The 19,160-nt window shown below is 34.3% G+C and overlaps 1 protein-coding gene across 1 annotated transcript in view; it reads left to right on the top strand.

Moving 5' to 3' along the window:
• The window catches only part of GABRA1 (gamma-aminobutyric acid type A receptor subunit alpha1), a 50,568-nt gene extending 47,581 nt beyond the window's left edge, over window positions 1–2,987 (top strand). The window contains exon 10 of the mRNA XM_016167073.2: window positions 692–2,987. Coding sequence (XP_016022559.1) covers window positions 692–1,003 — 312 coding nt within the window. The 3' untranslated portion in view covers window positions 1,004–2,987. The remainder of the gene's footprint in view (window positions 1–691) is intronic.
• The last annotated feature ends 16,173 nt before the right edge of the window (window positions 2,988–19,160 follow it).

Below are 19,160 nucleotides of genomic sequence, written 5' to 3'. Positions count from 1 at the left end.
ATCAAGATATAATTGACACACATCATTAGGGAAGTTTAAGGTAAACAAAGTGGTTGATTTGATACATTTGTATACTATCATAGCATTAGCTACCATCACCATCCTGTCTCAAAGTTATCACTTTTTTTGTGGTGAGAAGATCTATTCTCAAAATAGATGCTGAGATGTGAAGTACAGCATAGGGAATACAGTCAATAATACTATCATAATTACGTATGGTGCCAGGTGGGTACTAGACTTATTTGGGGGATCGGTCCATAAATTATATAAATGTCTAACCACTATGCTGCACAACTGAAACTAATATAAAATAATGTCAAATATCAACTGTAATTGAAAAAATTAAAACAATTTAAATCCATTCTAATGGATTAAATTTAATCCTAACAGATTAAAACAATTAAAATCATTCTCCTAATGACATTCAAATGTACGATGAAGTATTATTACCTATAACCACCATGCTACACATTGTATCCCTCACAGTGCTAATCTTAAATTGTTAATTGAATTGCTAATCATGGTGTCTGCATTTTTTATTCTGCTCCAACAATAGTCAAAAATTGCCTTTCTTAGGTTTTAAACAAAACACAGATATCAGTTCCAAAATAAAAGTCACTTTGCTCAGCAACTTATAAACTTGCTTCTAACAGTTTATTAAACAAAATGCTTTTACTCTTTCATCCAACAGCCAAAGAAAGTGAAGGATCCTCTTATTAAGAAAAACAACACTTACGCTCCGACAGCAACCAGCTATACCCCTAATTTGGCCAGGGGTGACCCCGGCTTAGCCACCATTGCTAAAAGTGCAACCATAGAACCAAAAGAAGTCAAGCCAGAAACAAAACCACCAGAACCCAAGAAAACCTTTAACAGTGTCAGCAAAATTGACCGGCTCTCAAGAATAGCCTTCCCGCTGCTATTTGGAATCTTTAACTTGGTCTACTGGGCTACATATTTAAACAGAGAGCCTCAGCTAAAAGCCCCCACCCCACATCAATAGATCTTTTTATTCGCATTCTGTTGTTCAGTCCTCTGAACTGGGAATTGCTTTCTGTTCTCATCGCAGTAATTCCCATCTGCTTTATTGCCTCTGTCTTAAAGAATTTGAAGGTTTCCTTATTTTCATAATTCATATAAGAACAGACCCCTGAATGGCAGTCCAGAGCAGAGCAGGGTATACAGCTGAGAAAGAGGATTCTGAGAGAGCGAGCAAGCGAGGAGCAAAATCACAACAGAAGGAGACAGAACAAAGGAGAGGGAGAACGGGGAAGTAGGCCTGAAGATAGGAGGAAAAGTAGAAGAAAAATAAAACTTAACTATGATTCCAGGTCATTTGTAGATATATATTTCCAAGTAATCTAAAAAAAAAAAAGAAGATACTGTGTATGTCGAAGATATTTTTATGTGAAGGTGTTTAAAGAATTATAAATGTTTAACGAAGAAAAATTTTAAAGAATTGATGTCTTCATTGCACAAAGTACAGTGTGAATACATTTTTGTTTTTTTTTAAACTGATGTATAACTTCAACATTTTGTTCCCAAAGCTAAAGATTACTGTCCTTTTTCCTTTAAAAAATGCCTAATGTGTTATTTTGTTGCTAAATGCTATTTTAAAATTCATGGAAATTGCATAGCCAAAGGAGCAGTTCCTCACTGTACAGCACATTTAATCCAACGGACAGAAATGCTTTAAATAGGCTATTTCACTATCATCTGAGCTTTTATCACTAGACTTGAAGAATCACTTTAACAGAGATGTACTCAATAAAAACTTTTAAAAAAACACATAAAAAATAAATAATTTTAAAAAGATTCCCTTTCCTACTCTTTCCAGACAGCACGTGTCCAATTATCACTTGACTATCATTATGAAGCTGTTTTCAGACGGGCAAAAATATTTTGCAAGCTCTAGAATTGTTGAATGTATTATTTTATATAAGAGTCCATTAAAGGCTTTAGATTGAAATTTATGACTATTAAAAATAGAATATATAAATTATATATGTAAATATACAGCATGAGATTGTACATTTTTTACGTTTTTTTTAAAGTTGTGTCCTTAAAATATTGTGTAAGACTCACCGTTCTTAGCTGTTAGAATGTTGTTAAGTGCTACAGAAATACCTATAGAGCCTGCATTTAAGACCAGAACAGCTTGTAGGAATCAGATGGAAATTAAAATATATGGGTATGAAGTCCATTTAAGTAGAGAAAGCTTATAATTTCAAATTGTCATCCAATGAACAGTAGTAAATCAGTTGCTATCTGCTCAAGTCATGCCACATTTCCCTACTTTAGGCTCTTCTAATATAGAAAGAAAATGGAAAAGCATTACTGGGAGCTAGAAAATCAACTGTATATTATTGCTATCTTTGCTGATACTATTTCAATAAGTGTTGTACCATATGTAGCATTAAATATAAAAATACATGAAAGAATGTACAGGAAATAGCTTTTATTGAGTAATACTACTAGATTTCATTCATATAGTAGCAATATATTTGTAGGTATACTATGTAAGGGCTTTAACTACAAGAGGTTCATTAATACTCCCTATGAAAATTCTAGTCTGTTTCATTATTTCCCAGATGTTTTAGAAATAAATATTTATCAGAGGGTATTTTTGAAGTCTCCTTTTGTTTGATAGAGTTTCGGAGATATTTAAAATTAGTGACTAGAATCCATAGGTCATGGTCTAAACACATTTAGAATACAATGATTAACCTGTCAGCATAATTGCCAAATAAGACAGTTGGGATTCATACTCAAGCTTGGAGCAATGTTTTTCTCAAAAAGCTGCTATCCAATGATGCAGGAAAATACACTGTTTTCCTAAAAAAACTGGTTTTCTTTTTAAATGTGCTTTATTGTTTGATTTGGTCCTGCCTAAATTTGATGAGCTAGGCCAATAAAGGCTGAACCAAGGATGCTTCATCCTCTGGTATCTTATGTAGATATCATGTATAAAAAATAAACTATGGCTCTAACTTCTGTGTTGCTGTTTATCTTGTTATTTTTTGGCGTTAACCTCATGTGTTTATTAAGAACATTCTATCTTCCAGACTCCTCATGGCTAACATTTGGTCTGTATTTTGCTCACTAGATGTGTATATTTCTTATTAGTCTGCTTTCTGCTAAGCAATGACTGCATTTCTATCATTTCTTTGTTAGTGTATGTGGATAGTATTCTATTGTATAAATTGATTGCACAATTTATCAAAGACAAATTATTCTATGTAGCTTTTCTACAGTGCTTTGCTAAACCATGTAATACTAGTTAAGTCTTCCTTGAAATACACTCTTATAGAGGACAGTTCCTGTTTACTCCCAGGAATATTTTTTAAAAGATGACACTGAATGTTTATTGCACCTTAGTGCAGTGAAGTGGCAATAAAACCTAACATGAATTGAGGTTGTTTATGGCAGATGCATGTATTGCTTTACAGAGTTTAGCAAAAGCTCTTAATTTTATGTCATACTGTATTCTATTACAATAATAAAGCTAAAGTTATTCAATAACAAGATGGACTGCTTGATTCTCTTTTCATATTATCAATAGGACTTGCAATGCCCTATTTTAAAACATTTTCAGGTAGGAGCACCTAAAAGTGCCAAGCACTAGCAGGAATCTAGACTACTAAGAAGAGTTTTGAAGATGTATCAATAATATGATCCTAAACTATCATTTTAAATGAATCACTTTTTAAAAAAAGATTAAATACCAAAATTTATAAAACATAAACAGGGTGGAATAAAAATGCTGAAATGAGAATAGAGTTTGTTCATATCTACTGTTAATGCAGCAACCTTGTTTTCAGATGTACTCCAGAGACTCTGGTTTAATTGTTTTGGAGGGAGGAGTCTGAGCATCACAGTTTTATTTAAAAAGTTCCACTGGAGCTACTGCATTCCTTAATGTGTCCATAACCACAAAGTCAGATTCAAGTACAAAATGCTTACAATAACTTGAAAGGCAACAAAAAAAATCGTTTCAAAGACAGGCATAAAACTATGTCTGGTTTCTACAGACAAGACCATGTGAGGCAAAATCTTTTTGTGTCACGAGTGGCCGGGACTTAGCAAAATCAATCATTTTCAAGTCCTCTACCTTGACTTATTTAATCCAAAAAAAATGCCATGTAAACTAGTGAAACCATCACATTCATTGATTTCCTGGCTCTCATAACAACAAATGTAGTGAATGATGATTTTTTTGGGCTGTCAAGCGACATCCATGTCAAGACTCACCTTAATAATTATCTGAGAAATTAAAATAAAGATGGACTTGGAATTATTGTTGACCATCTGTTTGAATTTCATTATACCTGTTTGTGAAAACCTTCTATAGCAGTTTCCCAAAATTTATCCAGCTTTTGTGACCAACAAGAACAATTACCTGACTTGATTACATTATAGCCACAATTCGGTCAAATAAATTAACTCCAAATGTTAATTTAGTTTAATTAAACTAAATTCTACAAACATTTGCTCTCTCTCTACCCTGTGTTAAGTATTGTGCTAGGTGAAAAGGATGTAGAGATAAATATTTCATGGCCCTTTTTCCTTAAGGAAATCATAGTTCTGATGGGAATGAAAGAATCAAGCAAAGATAATATAAATATTGTGATAAAAGTATAGGGTACTAACAGACACATAATAAGGATAACTTGTCACTCTTTGTAAGGTTAAATAATTGAAATCTGTAGGAATTAATAATGTTGAAAATGTAACTGGAAATGTAAGAGAAACCAAAGTGGCCTTGAACCACAAGTCAGTGGACTTGGGATATAATTCCAGCCTATGAATTTTGATAGCCATTTTACCATTGAGCAACATTTGAGACCCTCCGAATTCTTAAGCTATGAGATTACAGAGATAAAGACAATAGTACGGCCCTGGACAGTTTGATTTATTTCATAGAGAATCCAAGTAAACCTAAAATTATAACACTTTATGCAAGATATACGACTACTGATAAATGTGCAAGGTATAGAAGGTTTATACTTGGGAAGTGGTACAAGGGAATTTTTCACGTGAAAGTGTTAGCTGAGCTAGGTTTTAAAGGATGAGTCAACATTTATCAGGAACGTTAGTGACCACAGATGGCTGATCATGATAAGGGACACATCTTTCATTCAAATATAATAACACATTAAAACTTAAATCTGGGAGTCCATTGCCAGGAAACTAACATATGTGTGAACTAGGCCCAACATGACACTAAAAGCAGCACTGGGGACTGTGGAAAACAGTACGTACACCATCTCCTTAGCCTCGCCTATAGCTATTTGGTGCTCTGTGGGAAAAGAAGCTATATATTGCTATATATTCTAATGTTACCCCCCCCAAAAAAAAAACAACAACAACAACAAAAAAAAAACCTTGATGTTGAAATCATTTTTAACTCTAATTCTGAAACTACACTGTTTGTCAAACATAATACATAAGCCAGTTGAATTTGGCTAATTCAACTGATTAGTGATCTCTGTTTTCAGAATGTCTACACAGATTTATTACTACTTAAGCAGCTATTGGATGTTTGGTGTTAGGATTATTTCACAGAGAAAGGGAAGGTGAGCCTCTTTATTGTTAGTTAGCAAACTTCAAAACTATTTGAAAAAATGTTGATTATCTACATTTTTGAAAGTCGCATTATTTTTCAATAAAGCATTTAGAGTCTAAAGAGAGGTCAAAGTTTCTATGGGGTTGTAAAATATTAAGATTCTTTTTGTTTTTGGTTTATAATTTACTTGTCTTTAACCATAACATGTGGCACATGTTATTATAGAAAGGATTATTTCCTCATTAGTCCATCAAAGTATAGCTGTGCATATTATTTTTTATTTTTACCATAACCTGCATAATTATAAAAAAAGAAATTCATAAAAGTCTGCTGATTTGCCTAAAACACTGAAAGGGATGTTGCCAGATTTTTCAAAAAAAAGTTCTTCATTGTGAAGCTGATACTTTCGAAATTCATCTTTTAAAAAATTATACTGGATCTCCTTGAATGACCTGTTTTGTTTGAAAAAATTAATAACCTTATAAAATATAGCATACAACATAAAAAGAATAGCCATTTCACATCAAAAGGAAAAGCTATCCTAAACAGGACAGAGATGATGAGGACACTTTGGTTTTCTCTGATATTCTATGGTATATTTGATATTCTGCCATTGTGGCAGAAAGAACATGGCTGCTGGAGTCAGAGATTACTGTGCAAATTCACTTGGTCCATTTAGCAGTTCCCTGTGAACCTCATTTTCTCAGGAAAAAGGAAAAATAATAATTAATGTGGACTTTCTAAAATAACAGAGTAAAGACTTGAGCAAATCCACTTCCCAAAAGCAATGATAAAACTTGACAGGTTTTCTAAAGCAATAATTTCAGGATTATAGAAATCAACCAAAGCCATAAAATAAACAGTATTTACTCAATAAAACACTACTAAAACTTTTATAAGAAATGTAATGTTTTAACCTGGAGTTGCACTCTTGACCTCTTCAGCTCCATTTTTGCAATAATGCTACTAGCAAAGGATAAACTGCATAAACAAACATCTTCACCACTTGGGGCTTTTCATTTGGAGCAACGCATACAATAGTTTTGTAATCCATGACAACATAAGCAATGCTTTGGGCAAATGAATAGAAAGGCCAATAGTGAAGATAACCAGGAGTTAATAGTTCTGAGGAGAGCAAACAAAAGAGCGGTAGAAAAGTCAGACATAGGAATTTAACAGGAAGATTAGGAATACAAAATATCATAGTGGGCTAACTTCAAAGCACTACAGTAGTCTCCCCTTATCCATGGTTTCCCTTTCTGCAGTTTCAGTTACCTGCAGTCAACTGAGGTCTGAGAACAGTAAGTGGAAAATTCCAGAAGTCAAGTCATAAGTTTTAAATTGTGCACCATTCTGAGTAGTGTGATGAAATTTCATGTTGTCCTGCTCTGACCTGCCTGTGATGTGAGTCATCTATTTATCTACTGTATCACACTTTATACACTCCCCACCTGTCACTTAGTAGCTTTTTCAGTTATAAGATTGGTTGTTAAAGTATCTCAGTGCTTGTGTTCAAGTCACCCTTATTTTACTGCGCAGTGGCCCCAAAGCAAAGAATAGCGATGCTGGCAATTTGGATAATTCAAAGAAAAGCTGTAAAGTGCTTCCTTTAAGTGAAAAGGTAAAAGTTCTTGACTTAACAAGGAAAGAGAAAAAAATATATGCTGAATTTGCTAAGATCTACAGTAAGAAATGAATTTTTGGTTCATATTATTTTGAAAGAAAAAGAAATTTGTGCCAGATTGCTGAGACCAAATTCACGTAATTTTTATTATAGCATATTCTAATTGTTCTATTAATAATAATCTCTTCTAAGAGATTAATATTCTAAATTAATCTCTGTGCCTAATTTATAAATTTTATCATAAGTATGTATAGGAAAAACCTGTGTGTGTGTGTGTGTGTGTGTGTGTGCGCGCGCGCATGTGTGTGTGTACACATATATCTATATATATATAGCTGAGTACTATCTATAGTTTCAGGAATCCACTAGGGTCTTGGAATATCCCCCATGGAAAGGGTGAATTACTGTATAATAACTGTTCAAAAAGTGAAATAAGCTATGTTCAATAAAAAAATATTATGACAATGATACATTAGAGAATCTCGATAAAGAGATAAAAATTATTTTAAAAGTACATCTAAAGAAAACATCTGGACTTGGAAATAAGAATAACTGAAATGATAAAGTTCCTAGAGGAGCTCGAAAGCAGATTCGAGAGGTTATATTATTTGCATGTGATAGCGACGTTACCCACAACTTATGTTTATTGACTCATTGGTCTTATTTCAGAAACTAAAATAACAATACATGGGAGTGAGAAAGGAGGGAAGACTGAGGGTTTAAACAATACAGAATGACTTGGCTAAGGAAAGTACGTACATTCTACTGATAATGGCAAAGAATTCAAAGTTAGACAGAATAAATCTTGGAGATCTTATTTCATTCAGTATAAAACCAGTAACTACATACAGTTAATTCCACCTACAAATGGAAAAGTAACTACAAGTGAAATAAGTAAAATTCAATGAAACTGTTAAGTTTTTTTCTTACATAATGAAATTAAAATATTTTTGAAAATGAAACCGCTTTGTCCTTTAAAGAGGTAAGTCAGTTTCAGACGTTACATGTGAGACTATCCTCCCCTCTCTGCATTACAGAACAGCTATTCAGATGTCGCGCAGTAGTGTTTGCTCCTGCTGTTCATAGCTATCTCTACTCTGCCCATTAGCTCTAGTTTTCAACCGATGTAAGAACAGGGAAATGTCTCTGGATATTATCATCATTATAAATTTTTATAATTCTGAAAGATGAAGAATAATTTATGCTCAGAAGGATCTAGTTTTAGAGGGTGGCCGATGTACGTACAATAATGAAACACTGCCTAAATGTTCTTAACAATGAAGATTGTATAACCACAATGTTGAATATAATTTGGATTTCTGGCATCACAATTACCTCAGGATGAGGTAACAGGTTATCATCAAAATACCGGTGAGGCACTTATCTTTATAAAGTTATTCAAGAACAAAGAAGTTAAAATTTTTTAATTATTTTAATTAATATTAATGATCCTCAACAGTCTCCTTTCTGCGCATGTGAAAACTGAATCTACATATTCAGAGGTCACTGTAAACAGAAGTTCAGCTTTTTCCCTTCATGGGCACTCCAAAAATTGAAAGAAACAGAAATAATATACCAAAATTGTTTTCAAATTCAAGCCTTAAGTGCTACTCATCAAAGAAGTATTCTCAGAAACATTTTTGATTCCACAAATTTTTTCTTGAGTTAGCAATTATTCAATAGCAAGATTAATGTGATAGGGGGCCCAAAGAAAAGGGACTTTGTCTCCTCAACCAATTTTGGCCAGTGTCCCAGGAAAAAGTTCAATCTTGATGTTCAATTATATCTGTATATTCTATGAATCCTAAATAAAACTTTCCACAGGAAACTAAACCATTGTGATATAATAGGAATAATTTCTAATTAATAATTCTTGGTTAAATATTGCTTAGTGTCAGAGATTACACTATATCATTTTCATGTATTAACTCATTTAATTCTCATACACTTACATGAGACTTAACAATCTGCAATGCCTGTTTCAAATACTTACCAAAAACTATCTTTTTTTCTGTCCATCCTGCCCTCTGTTCTGGTAAATTGATCCTTCATGAGGAAAATGGGCCAGTAGTTCTACTGGTGAGTATTAATATTTATATTCTAACAAGTGTAGTTTAAGTAATTTTTTTCGTGTTAAGGATATTGCTAATGTTGTAACTCTTACTTTTGACAGAATGCATAAAAGAATCATAAACCTCACTATGACTTGACAAGGATGTACTATTCAAATAAATGACCCCAGAAGAGCCTGGAGGACATGAGAAGACCTGGGTTCTGACTGGAAACCCTTCTATGTGCTTTCAGTGGATAGAGGCATGGATTTGATGATATCCTAATGCCATCTATTAGAAATTACTGCGTATTGGTATATATCACATTATTTTTGAAGCCAATGAAATAACTTCCAAATATTCATGATTGATAAATATACTTGGAGCCACTAAGTACATATACTTATATACACTAAATATACATATATATGTATATAGGTAGATATATACATACATATATATATACATAATACACATATATGTACGTTAAGTACATATACGTATATATATTAGTTTTATTGAGATATGAAAATCTGGCAATACTGGACCACATTCTGCAAGGCAACAGTGAACTGAAAGTTAAGTGGCTACTTACTGCCTCTTTCAGTTTGGGCATGAACCTTCCAGTTCTTTATAATGTCATCACCCTCTACTGTGCTGTACCCATCACCCAGAACACAAGTCTGGCTTCATAAGTGATATTAGCTCTCCTAATATTGTAGGCATTTGGAGGCTGCTACTCTAAAACATTGTGCCCGTCTAAATGGGAACTGGCTGTTAGGCTTTTGCTACAGAGCCTTCTTCACATATCTCGGTACTTAACTCTTACACTCTCACTTACCCACACACACACACACACACACACACACACACACATTCTCTCTCTCTCTCTCCCTCTCTCATATTTGGGGAAATAACAACTTTGTATGTATGTATATATTATATAGTATGTGAGTCTGTTTGTAGTTCTCCCTCTCCTTATGATACACAGATAAAGAGATACACACATGTAGTTATTATCTTCCAAAATATTTTCTCCTATTTACAAATCTAGTAAAGACAGGGCAAACAATGTAACAAGGATGATGACCACATTTTTTTGGTCTAAAATTCTAACATGCCCATAACTGAGCTTGATTCTAAATGAAACTTCAGGAGAGCTAATGACTTCCTGTGGCACCGATGACACCTGCCTTTTTTTTTTTAAATAAAGGGCAAATTCTCTATATTGGTATGCCTAGCTTTCAGGTACTTGTTTGCTTTTGTTGTTGCCAAAGGTTATTGGGACAAAGCAGAAATGACAGATTGTTGGAGACCATAAGGCTGCTAGCAGCCCGCGGCAGTCCAGGTAGCACCAGGGAGCAACCTTCCACAGGCTTCCAGGCCCTGTGCTCTTTAATCAGGACTGCTAGCTGATGCAGGTGGCCATGTTGATTAGGGCATCCTAATGTAATTCAGGAGAAATAAGTGAACGTTCCCTTTCCACCTGTTCCATTTGGCTCATATTCATTCACTACAAATGTCCTCAGGAGCAAAGAGGACCTGTTTTTAAGGTCAGGTCAAATATCCTTTTTTTTTTTTTTTTTTTCTGTCACAAAAATAAAAAATAAATACAAACCTAAGAAAATAAAACAAAACAACAATAATGACAAAAAGTAAGAGAAGAAAAGAGCAGAAACAGCCACAAGACCAAAGATTTCTACCATTATTACGGGCAGAATGTGTGGTTTTCAACTTTCTGTACTCTGGAGAGGACTGTTTTCTGCACAAGCTTGGTCAAGTCCCTGAACCTAAACATCCTCTTTGTGAATATTTGCCTTATGGGGTATACCTCGAACACCCCAAGTCTTTTCCAACCTCTATAGAATAACTTTTGTTTTAGATCACTTTCTAATTCTTACTTCCTCCCATTTAATTGCAGGGTTGTCTTATCCACTTTATTCCCTTCATGAGCAACTCAGCCTTCATTTGCTTTGTCCAGCACCCACATCCTCAGGCCTTATCTGCCTATTCCCATACCCGTCCTTAGATCCTGAGACTCTTACTGGCCAAATAACTCACCATGGAGGTATCCAAAAAGTAAAATCAACATTAACCTAAAGGCAAAGCTTGTATGCTGTTGATTCACCTAAAAACTCAGCTCTGATTGACTCTTGTAAAGACTGTGCTCTTAACCTCAACAGAATTTCCATAAAAACACAAGAAAAAGGATGAATAGAAGGAACAAAATGCACTGAGTTCAGACATGAGTATCAGTTTGAGCTCAGGAAATAAGAATGCTACTTCAGCTACCCCAAACGGACAGACAGGTAAGGTTTAAATACACAAGCTGGAAATAATGAACATCATGAGCGTGAGAACACAAGAACAAAGGTGCCAATTTAAAAACTAGGGCATATCGCTAGAATGATGAGAAAGTGGGCTGTTTAGGCTATTTTATTTTTAAATGGGAGAGCGATAGTGGAAGTTTACATTGTAAGATCATGTTCTTAAATCATGTGTCTTAATGTCTGCATTACTTCCATTCATGAGGAGATTAAATCAAATACAGTGATTATGAATATGGATTCTACATTAGAGAAAACAAAATTCAAATTTCCTCAGGCACTAGCTATGAAAACAAGGGTAAATCTCATATTCTCTCTAGGTCTTATTTTCTTGATTTAAAGTCGAAATAATATTATTTAGCTTCCATATAAACTGGAAAAAGTAACTGGAAAAAGTAATGCATGGAAAAACTAAGTACAATGCCTAGCACGTAGAATTATTCAAGAATTATATTTTATTATTATCATTAATTATTCGATCATGTAATACTCTGTTTGGAGTATCCATTAGGTTCTATTTCCTGTGCTGGGCACTGGAGACAGAAGTAGAATAAAACTGAGTCCCTGTTCTCATTTTGTTATTCACTGAAGAGAGTGGAAAGTTAACCAACAGTTTCAATACCATGTTATAGATGATATGATTCAGGTACAAAGGCCCTAGGTCTGCCACAGGGGAGTGAGCAGCCCCAGGGACTAAGGGGTTGAGAAGCTTACTCGATTCATGCCTGGAAGGTCAAGTAGTTTCCAAGACATAGAATTAACGAGCTGACAAAACCGAGGAAGGACCTCCCACGCAGAAGGAATAAACAGCAGGCAAAAAGGCCTCACAAATAGTTCACCGCACCCCACCAAACAGTGCTCCTGGAGCCCACTGCTGTCCAGCCAGGATGGGGGGCTCAAGGGTTTTCCAAGGATCTGGCTTGTGTTCAGCACTGATCTGAGTGGGGATGGTGGAGGATGTTGCCTTATGCATGAAAATCACAAGATGAAAGAAGAGGAGGGAGGCGAATGTTTTCTGCAGTCTATAATAATGGTTAAAGGTCTGGACTTTGGAGACACAGAGGTTTTGTATTTTTATGTTTGGTTCGTACCTATGTGATTCTGGACAAGTTAACTGCTGCAAACCTCGTTTTTCTTATCCACAAAATGAGGCAATTTTTCTTATAGCATTACTATGGTGATTAAGATAATGCGAATGAATTAGCTCAGTGTCTGGCCTATGAAAATGACTGTATTTGCTAGTTCCACTTATCACTGATTATTTTATTAATGATAATAACTTTGGCTTCAGAGTATGGGCAGATTCCCTACGTCACACCTGTTGCTATTACCACCTGTACTTATGTAAATAAAATGTAATAATCCATAAAATTTATACTGAGAAAAGGAAAACTTAACCTTGAAAATGAAACATGATTACAAAAGACATTAGAGAACCTTGTTTAAAATATCACACGATTTTGTCTCTCTTCCATGCTTCCTCCTTCTTCGGACTTCCTTCTGTCCCCCAGTTGTCCTAATTTCCTCCATGACCCACAACACTCTATACTGTCTTCATCCCTGTACAGTTTGAAGTAGAGGAACAAGCTTTGTAAAGAAGTCACCATGGCATGGGAACCCTTTAGATGTGGTTCAATTCTATTAAACATAATTGATTTTACCAAGGCTCAAAAACTGACAAAGATTTTTCAAGGAAATTGGAAGCTGAATCACTTAAATGTTATGCTTAAATTAAAATTTCACAATGGAAATATTGGCTAGCACTTATCGATTTATTACTATGTGCCAAGTATTGGCTAATAACTATATATACAGTATGGCATAATCTAATTAATTATTAACTATATGTGTGTTATTTAAAAATGGAGGAGCTAAAGGAAATTAGGCAAGTCTTCACACCTAAAAAGTGACTTTTATTCATTTGGAGTCTTTGATTTTAAGAGAATTTAAATTTGATTACATAACCTGAAAACTTCAGATCCGAAATAGAAAAAATATTCTTGCTGATTAGTTGGTGGACATTCTGGGCAATCCCTCTTATCCTATGCAGTCCCTGACTTACAAATCTATAAAGTGAATAGATATGTCTGAGACATATTAACAATTTTAGGTTTCTCTAATTTTATATGAGCCCTCAATAGATTTCTCAGTCTAGTTGACATTTGCTACATCTCCCTGAGAAATGCCTAGAATTATTTAATTCAAAAAGGCAACTAGAGGGTAATGGATTATATCAGCCTAGGAATGAAAAATACCTATCACTCCTGTTAACTCTCTCACTCCTCTTCCAAGGCACGTGTTGTTAATTAATCGCCACATTTATTTATGCCAAGACTGAATGAGGCCTCATTATCCCTCCAAAAACAAAAATTGACATGTGGGATAAAACTTATTTGTCAACACACTGACATAGTGATGGAATGCTGCTCTGAAAAAAGCTGGTGATTTCACAACAAAGTTTGGAATGCTGGGGCCAAAATGCATTCCTCATTTTTTGCAGCTCCTTGGATTCTTTCTGTCTTCATGGACCAAATCAATCTCCATATCCTTCCCGCATTCTTCTTCTTCGTTTTGTTTTGTTTTGTTTTGTTTTGTTTTGTTTTGTTTTAAGTAGCCAGAAGATTCATTGCCTGGACCTCATATAATATTCAATTTGGAGCATGATTATACAATGTCTTGTAGAATTGAGTTTTTTCTACTGTTCATTCATTCACTCATTATTCAACAAATATTTGGTATTTTTTAATGTACCATGCACTGAGATAGGCACTATGAATAAAATATGAATATGACAGACAGACTCTACACTTACAGAACTTCCTCTTTCATAGCAGATAAGCAACAACTGAAAAGTGTGATGAATGAGTTACAGAAGCAAAGAGTAGAAGCATCTGGGATATAAAGTAAGTCCTCTTGGAGAAAATGTAAGTTGTGTTCTACATGGTAGTAGGAAGTAGAGAAGTATAAGAAATGGAGTTTCCAGGAAAACAGGGAATTAGGAGCAAATATCTAGAGCTCCATGAGAAACAACTGGAACGTACTGAGAGAACAATGAGAAAAATGGGCTGGTGAACTAATGAAGAACAGAGAATTAAACCTCATATGCAAAGTGACGGAATTTTAAGAGACGAGTTTACATACCTATGAAGGGGGTCTATTAATAAATGTCTTAAAAAGCAATCAACATCAACTATGGACAACTTTTTAGAAAATGAAGGAACTTATTGAATCAATTAAATCACATAACTGATAGAGAAGCTATGTAGCCAGATCAAAAGAAACATAAGAACGAGGAGATTTCTAGGCAACTCAGTAGCAGAAATGCTTGGCATTTTCTTGAGAGCAGGGTCATTGCACTGACTCAGCTCCAGCCGCCTTAGGTCTTTTTTGCAGTTATATTCTGAATTCAATTCTTGGGAGAGCTTCGTTAGTCTGGCTTGGGCCCTGTAGTCACTCTTGGACACTGGGGCTGGCATTTCTAACGGAACACACTATAAAATGGGAGGAGTAGTTTCTCCAAAAACAAATGTGTATGAGGGTGCTATGTTGGTAAAAGGAATTATAAGGCATAAAGAGCAACAAACTCAAGAGATGCCTACTATATCTCGATGATAAATTCGAATACTAAACTGAGGATAATGGAGTCACATGAACAAGTAATAAAGGAGGATGACATGAGCAGGTCTGTCCTCAAGGAAAAGCACAAGGAAGAATGGATTAGGGGTGGACTATCCTGGAGCTGGCAGGAATACAGGTACGAGATGATGAATAGGGATTTTAATAAAGAAAGTGGCAGGAGTGACAGAGATAAGAAAATTGGTTCGAGAGTCATTAATCCTATAGAATGAAAAAAAGCAAGGAAATACTGTATCTTTATCTATAAGGAATATTTATATTATATCATAGCAGTTAGCACAAGCTGACCAAATAACTATATAACTTAAATGCAGAACTCTCTGGCTTAGAATGTGTTTAGTAAATGCTTACTTTATTTACATTGTATACATTACAATATCTCAAATATTTCAACTTGTTCATTTTTCACATCATTTATAATAATTACTTTAATCCCACAATTTTATAGTTTTTGGTGGCTAATTATGAGTAAGTACACATTTGTTGACAGGGGAAATGCATTCATTTCATTTGAAAGAGTATTGTCATCTGAGAAGAAAAAGGAACATATAGAAAAATGTAGTGTTTCAAACTTGCAGGCGTTGGTTAAAATGCAAGAAGGTAGAAAACCGTAGTAAGTGGACATGTAAGAGTAATTGTGATAAATGACCTAGAACTTTAGGTTTGTTAATGATGGAGGTTTTTGAAAAGCTCAGACTTCAAGTTCTCTCTTTTCCACAACTATAACAAACATAACAATGCTCTTCACCCATTTTTGAGAAAACAAAAACAATTTCCCCTGCACATGAAATTTGACAGCAATTAACTGCAAGATGTAGATGTTAAGTTTTGATAGACTTTTAATTAATTAAATTTATTTGTTAAATTAGAATAATGACAACCAAAATTTCAGGTAATTTTGTGTTTCTGGAACAGAGAGAGATGAGCAAGGGAAAAAGAAAATCACCAAATTTCTAAAGCAAAATAAAAAGAAAATATTCTAGAGAGAAGGTTGCTATGCATACCGATGCAAGTAGGAATTTGGGAGTTACTGATGAAAATCTATAGTCATCACATTATGCACCACTGTCACAAAAAAAGAAAAATGAGAAAGCAGAGCCAGGGCTCAAGAGAATTAAAACTGAAATATAAATTAAATGTAATCATGCCATGTATTACCACCTCTGCTCCTGCACAGCTCAAAAACTCATTTTAGTATAAACAGTGCAGTGCTGTTCCATCTGTAAGAAGCTGACCTCAAAGGGCGTAAAACGATCTATTTTCACAACTGAAACTTACTCTTGATTAAGGAAATATGATTATAAGGGCAGTTTGGGTGTTGTAATTCAAATGAACTCTTCAAATTTGAAAGACAAAAACTGATTAATCTTCCAGTAAACCTGTCCTTTTCCTCTTTGTTTCTCATCTCCTTTCCTCTTTTTTTTTTTTTTTATTGAGACATAAGTGATATAATATTGTGCAGGGTTAGAGTATACAATGGTTGATTTGATACATTTATATATTGTAAGATGACTACCACTGTAGTTAACACCTCTATTATGTGACATTATCATTTCTCTTTTGTGGTGAGAACATCTAAATTCTAGTCTCAGCTACTTTGAAGGATATAATTCAATATTATTAACTAAAATCACTACATTGTGAACTAAATTTCTAGTAGAATTTATTTATCTTGTTGCAAGTTTTTACCCTTTCATCAATATCTCCTCAATTTCTCCACTCTTCAACCCCAGATAACCATCACTTTACTCTCTGCTCTCAGTCAATGTACTGCATATTGCAATTAACAAAATCTTAAAATCTAAGAAAAAGATGTAAGCATAAATATTAGAAAAGATGAAACTATTATCTTCGAAATGCTTTAAATATACCAATACCACGTGAAAAAGATGCTCAACATCACTCATCAGGGAAATGCAAGTCAAAACCACAGAGATATCACCTCGTGCCTGTCATTAAAACTATTACCAAAAAGACAAAAAAATAATGTTGCAAGGATGTGGAGAAAAGGGAACCATCGTACTCTGTTGGTAGGAATGTAAAGGTGTATCCACAATGGAAAAGATCATGAAAACTCCTCAAAAACTTAAAACAGAATTAACATGTATTCCAGCAATTCTACTTCTAGGTATTGACTAGGATTTAGAAAAACACACTAATACACTATAATCAAACTTGCAAAAATTAAAACATCTGAGGATACCAACTGTGCACAATGATGTGGAGAATCATGAACTCTCACATGCAACTTGTGGGATTATTAACTAATACAACAGCTGTAGGAAATATCTGGTAGATTTTGGATGTACTCTCCCCAGTAAGCTATGTCCTGCCGTCCCCAACCTTTTTGGCACCAGGGATTCTTCTATGAGAATCTAATGCCTGATAATCTGAGGTGGAGCTGAGGCAGTGATGCTAGGACTGGGGAGCTGCTGCAAATACAGATGAAGCTTCGCTCACTCGCCTACAGGTCACTTCTTGCTGTGTGGGACAGTTCCTAACAAGCCAAAGGCCTGTACTGGTCCACGGCCCAGGAGTAGGGAACCCCTGAATCACACGCGTTCGAACAGCTTGGTTTAAATCCTTCTAACTCAATTATCATCAACTCTTGACTTGATTATCAGGATAATGATTAGGTTAGTTCATAAAAATGTTATGAGCATTAAATCAGGTAATACATGTAATATGTGTAAAGTCTTAGAACAATACCTAGTGACACGGAGAATTTCAATTCTCTCAATATTTATTTTTTCTTTGAAATACATCTGAAGCAAATTGCACAATGTTAAATCTTCTAAAGCATATGTTGAGTCATGGGTATTTATATTTTTCATTTGAATGGTTTAACTATACAATAAAGTTTTATCTTAAAATCATAATTCATGATATCATGTCTTTATAAAAAGGAAGAAAACAAAGGGTCGGCATATAAACTTTACAACTTTTCTAATGTCGGAACTAATTCCTTTAGTCATCGGCCGGCCACAGCAGCACTTATGTTCATAGTCTTATCTCTAAAACAATGAGATTTAATTTCAGCAGAGGTGCTAAGTATACTTCACATTTACAGACTGCCCTTACATACATGAGTATGTATCCTTGTAGTTTTATTAGATTTGAATAGTAAGATTAAATTTAATTATTAAATACTAACATAAAATGTTTAGTGTTTTCATCATATTTAACATCAACAACTTCTTTTACTAGAATTTTGCCTTTATTACTTTTTGTAGACTTTCTTGTTTTGCTTAATTCCTCTATACTTTAACCAGATTTAAAAATGGAGAGCTAAGACTCAAGCATCTGGAGATAAATTGCTTCTTTTATATGACTTTAAGCATTGATTTTGCTCATTATTCATAGTATCATCAAGTTGCCATATATTTTCATTCTTATTCTAGTGCCCCAGATTCCATTATTGGTTACAATGGTTTGAAAAATGTTTTTTCATTACATCATAAATCATATCTGACGCATTTTCCAGAAATCAATGAACAAAATCATGTAATTTCAACATTTTCCTTAAAGGTAAATTGAGTTGTCAGACTGAATGATCTAGGAATTAATGGTACAAAACTGAACATTGTTCTTTGGGAAAGAAAGAGAGAGGGGTGGGAGGAGGGAGGAAAAGAGAGGAGTGGGGAAGAGAGAATAAAACTAACAAAATATTTGTTCTGAAAAAAAAAAAAAAAAGAAAAGTTTTTCCTAGTGTAGCCTCTTCTAGTTCAGACTCTTTCCGGAAGCTGAGGTGTAGAGCATTTAAAGCCATTGCTAAAATGGTCAATAGAGTCAACAAAAAATAAGAACAGACATTTGTTAAATAGAGTTAAAATAAAAATGTTGGTATTTTCTAAAATACCAACTTGGCTTAAATGCTTTTTAGTTATTAGAAAATTTTTTAAGCATTTAAGTATAATTACAGGGATCTTTTTGCTTGGGGGTGGAATTAAGAGGGT

Source organism: Rousettus aegyptiacus, unplaced genomic scaffold (assembly GCF_014176215.1).
Source record: "Rousettus aegyptiacus isolate mRouAeg1 unplaced genomic scaffold, mRouAeg1.p scaffold_m13_p_7, whole genome shotgun sequence".
NCBI lineage: Eukaryota > Metazoa > Chordata > Mammalia > Chiroptera > Pteropodidae > Rousettus > Rousettus aegyptiacus.
Note: the sequence above shows the minus strand (reverse complement) of the source record. Positions and strands in the feature narration are given on the sequence as shown.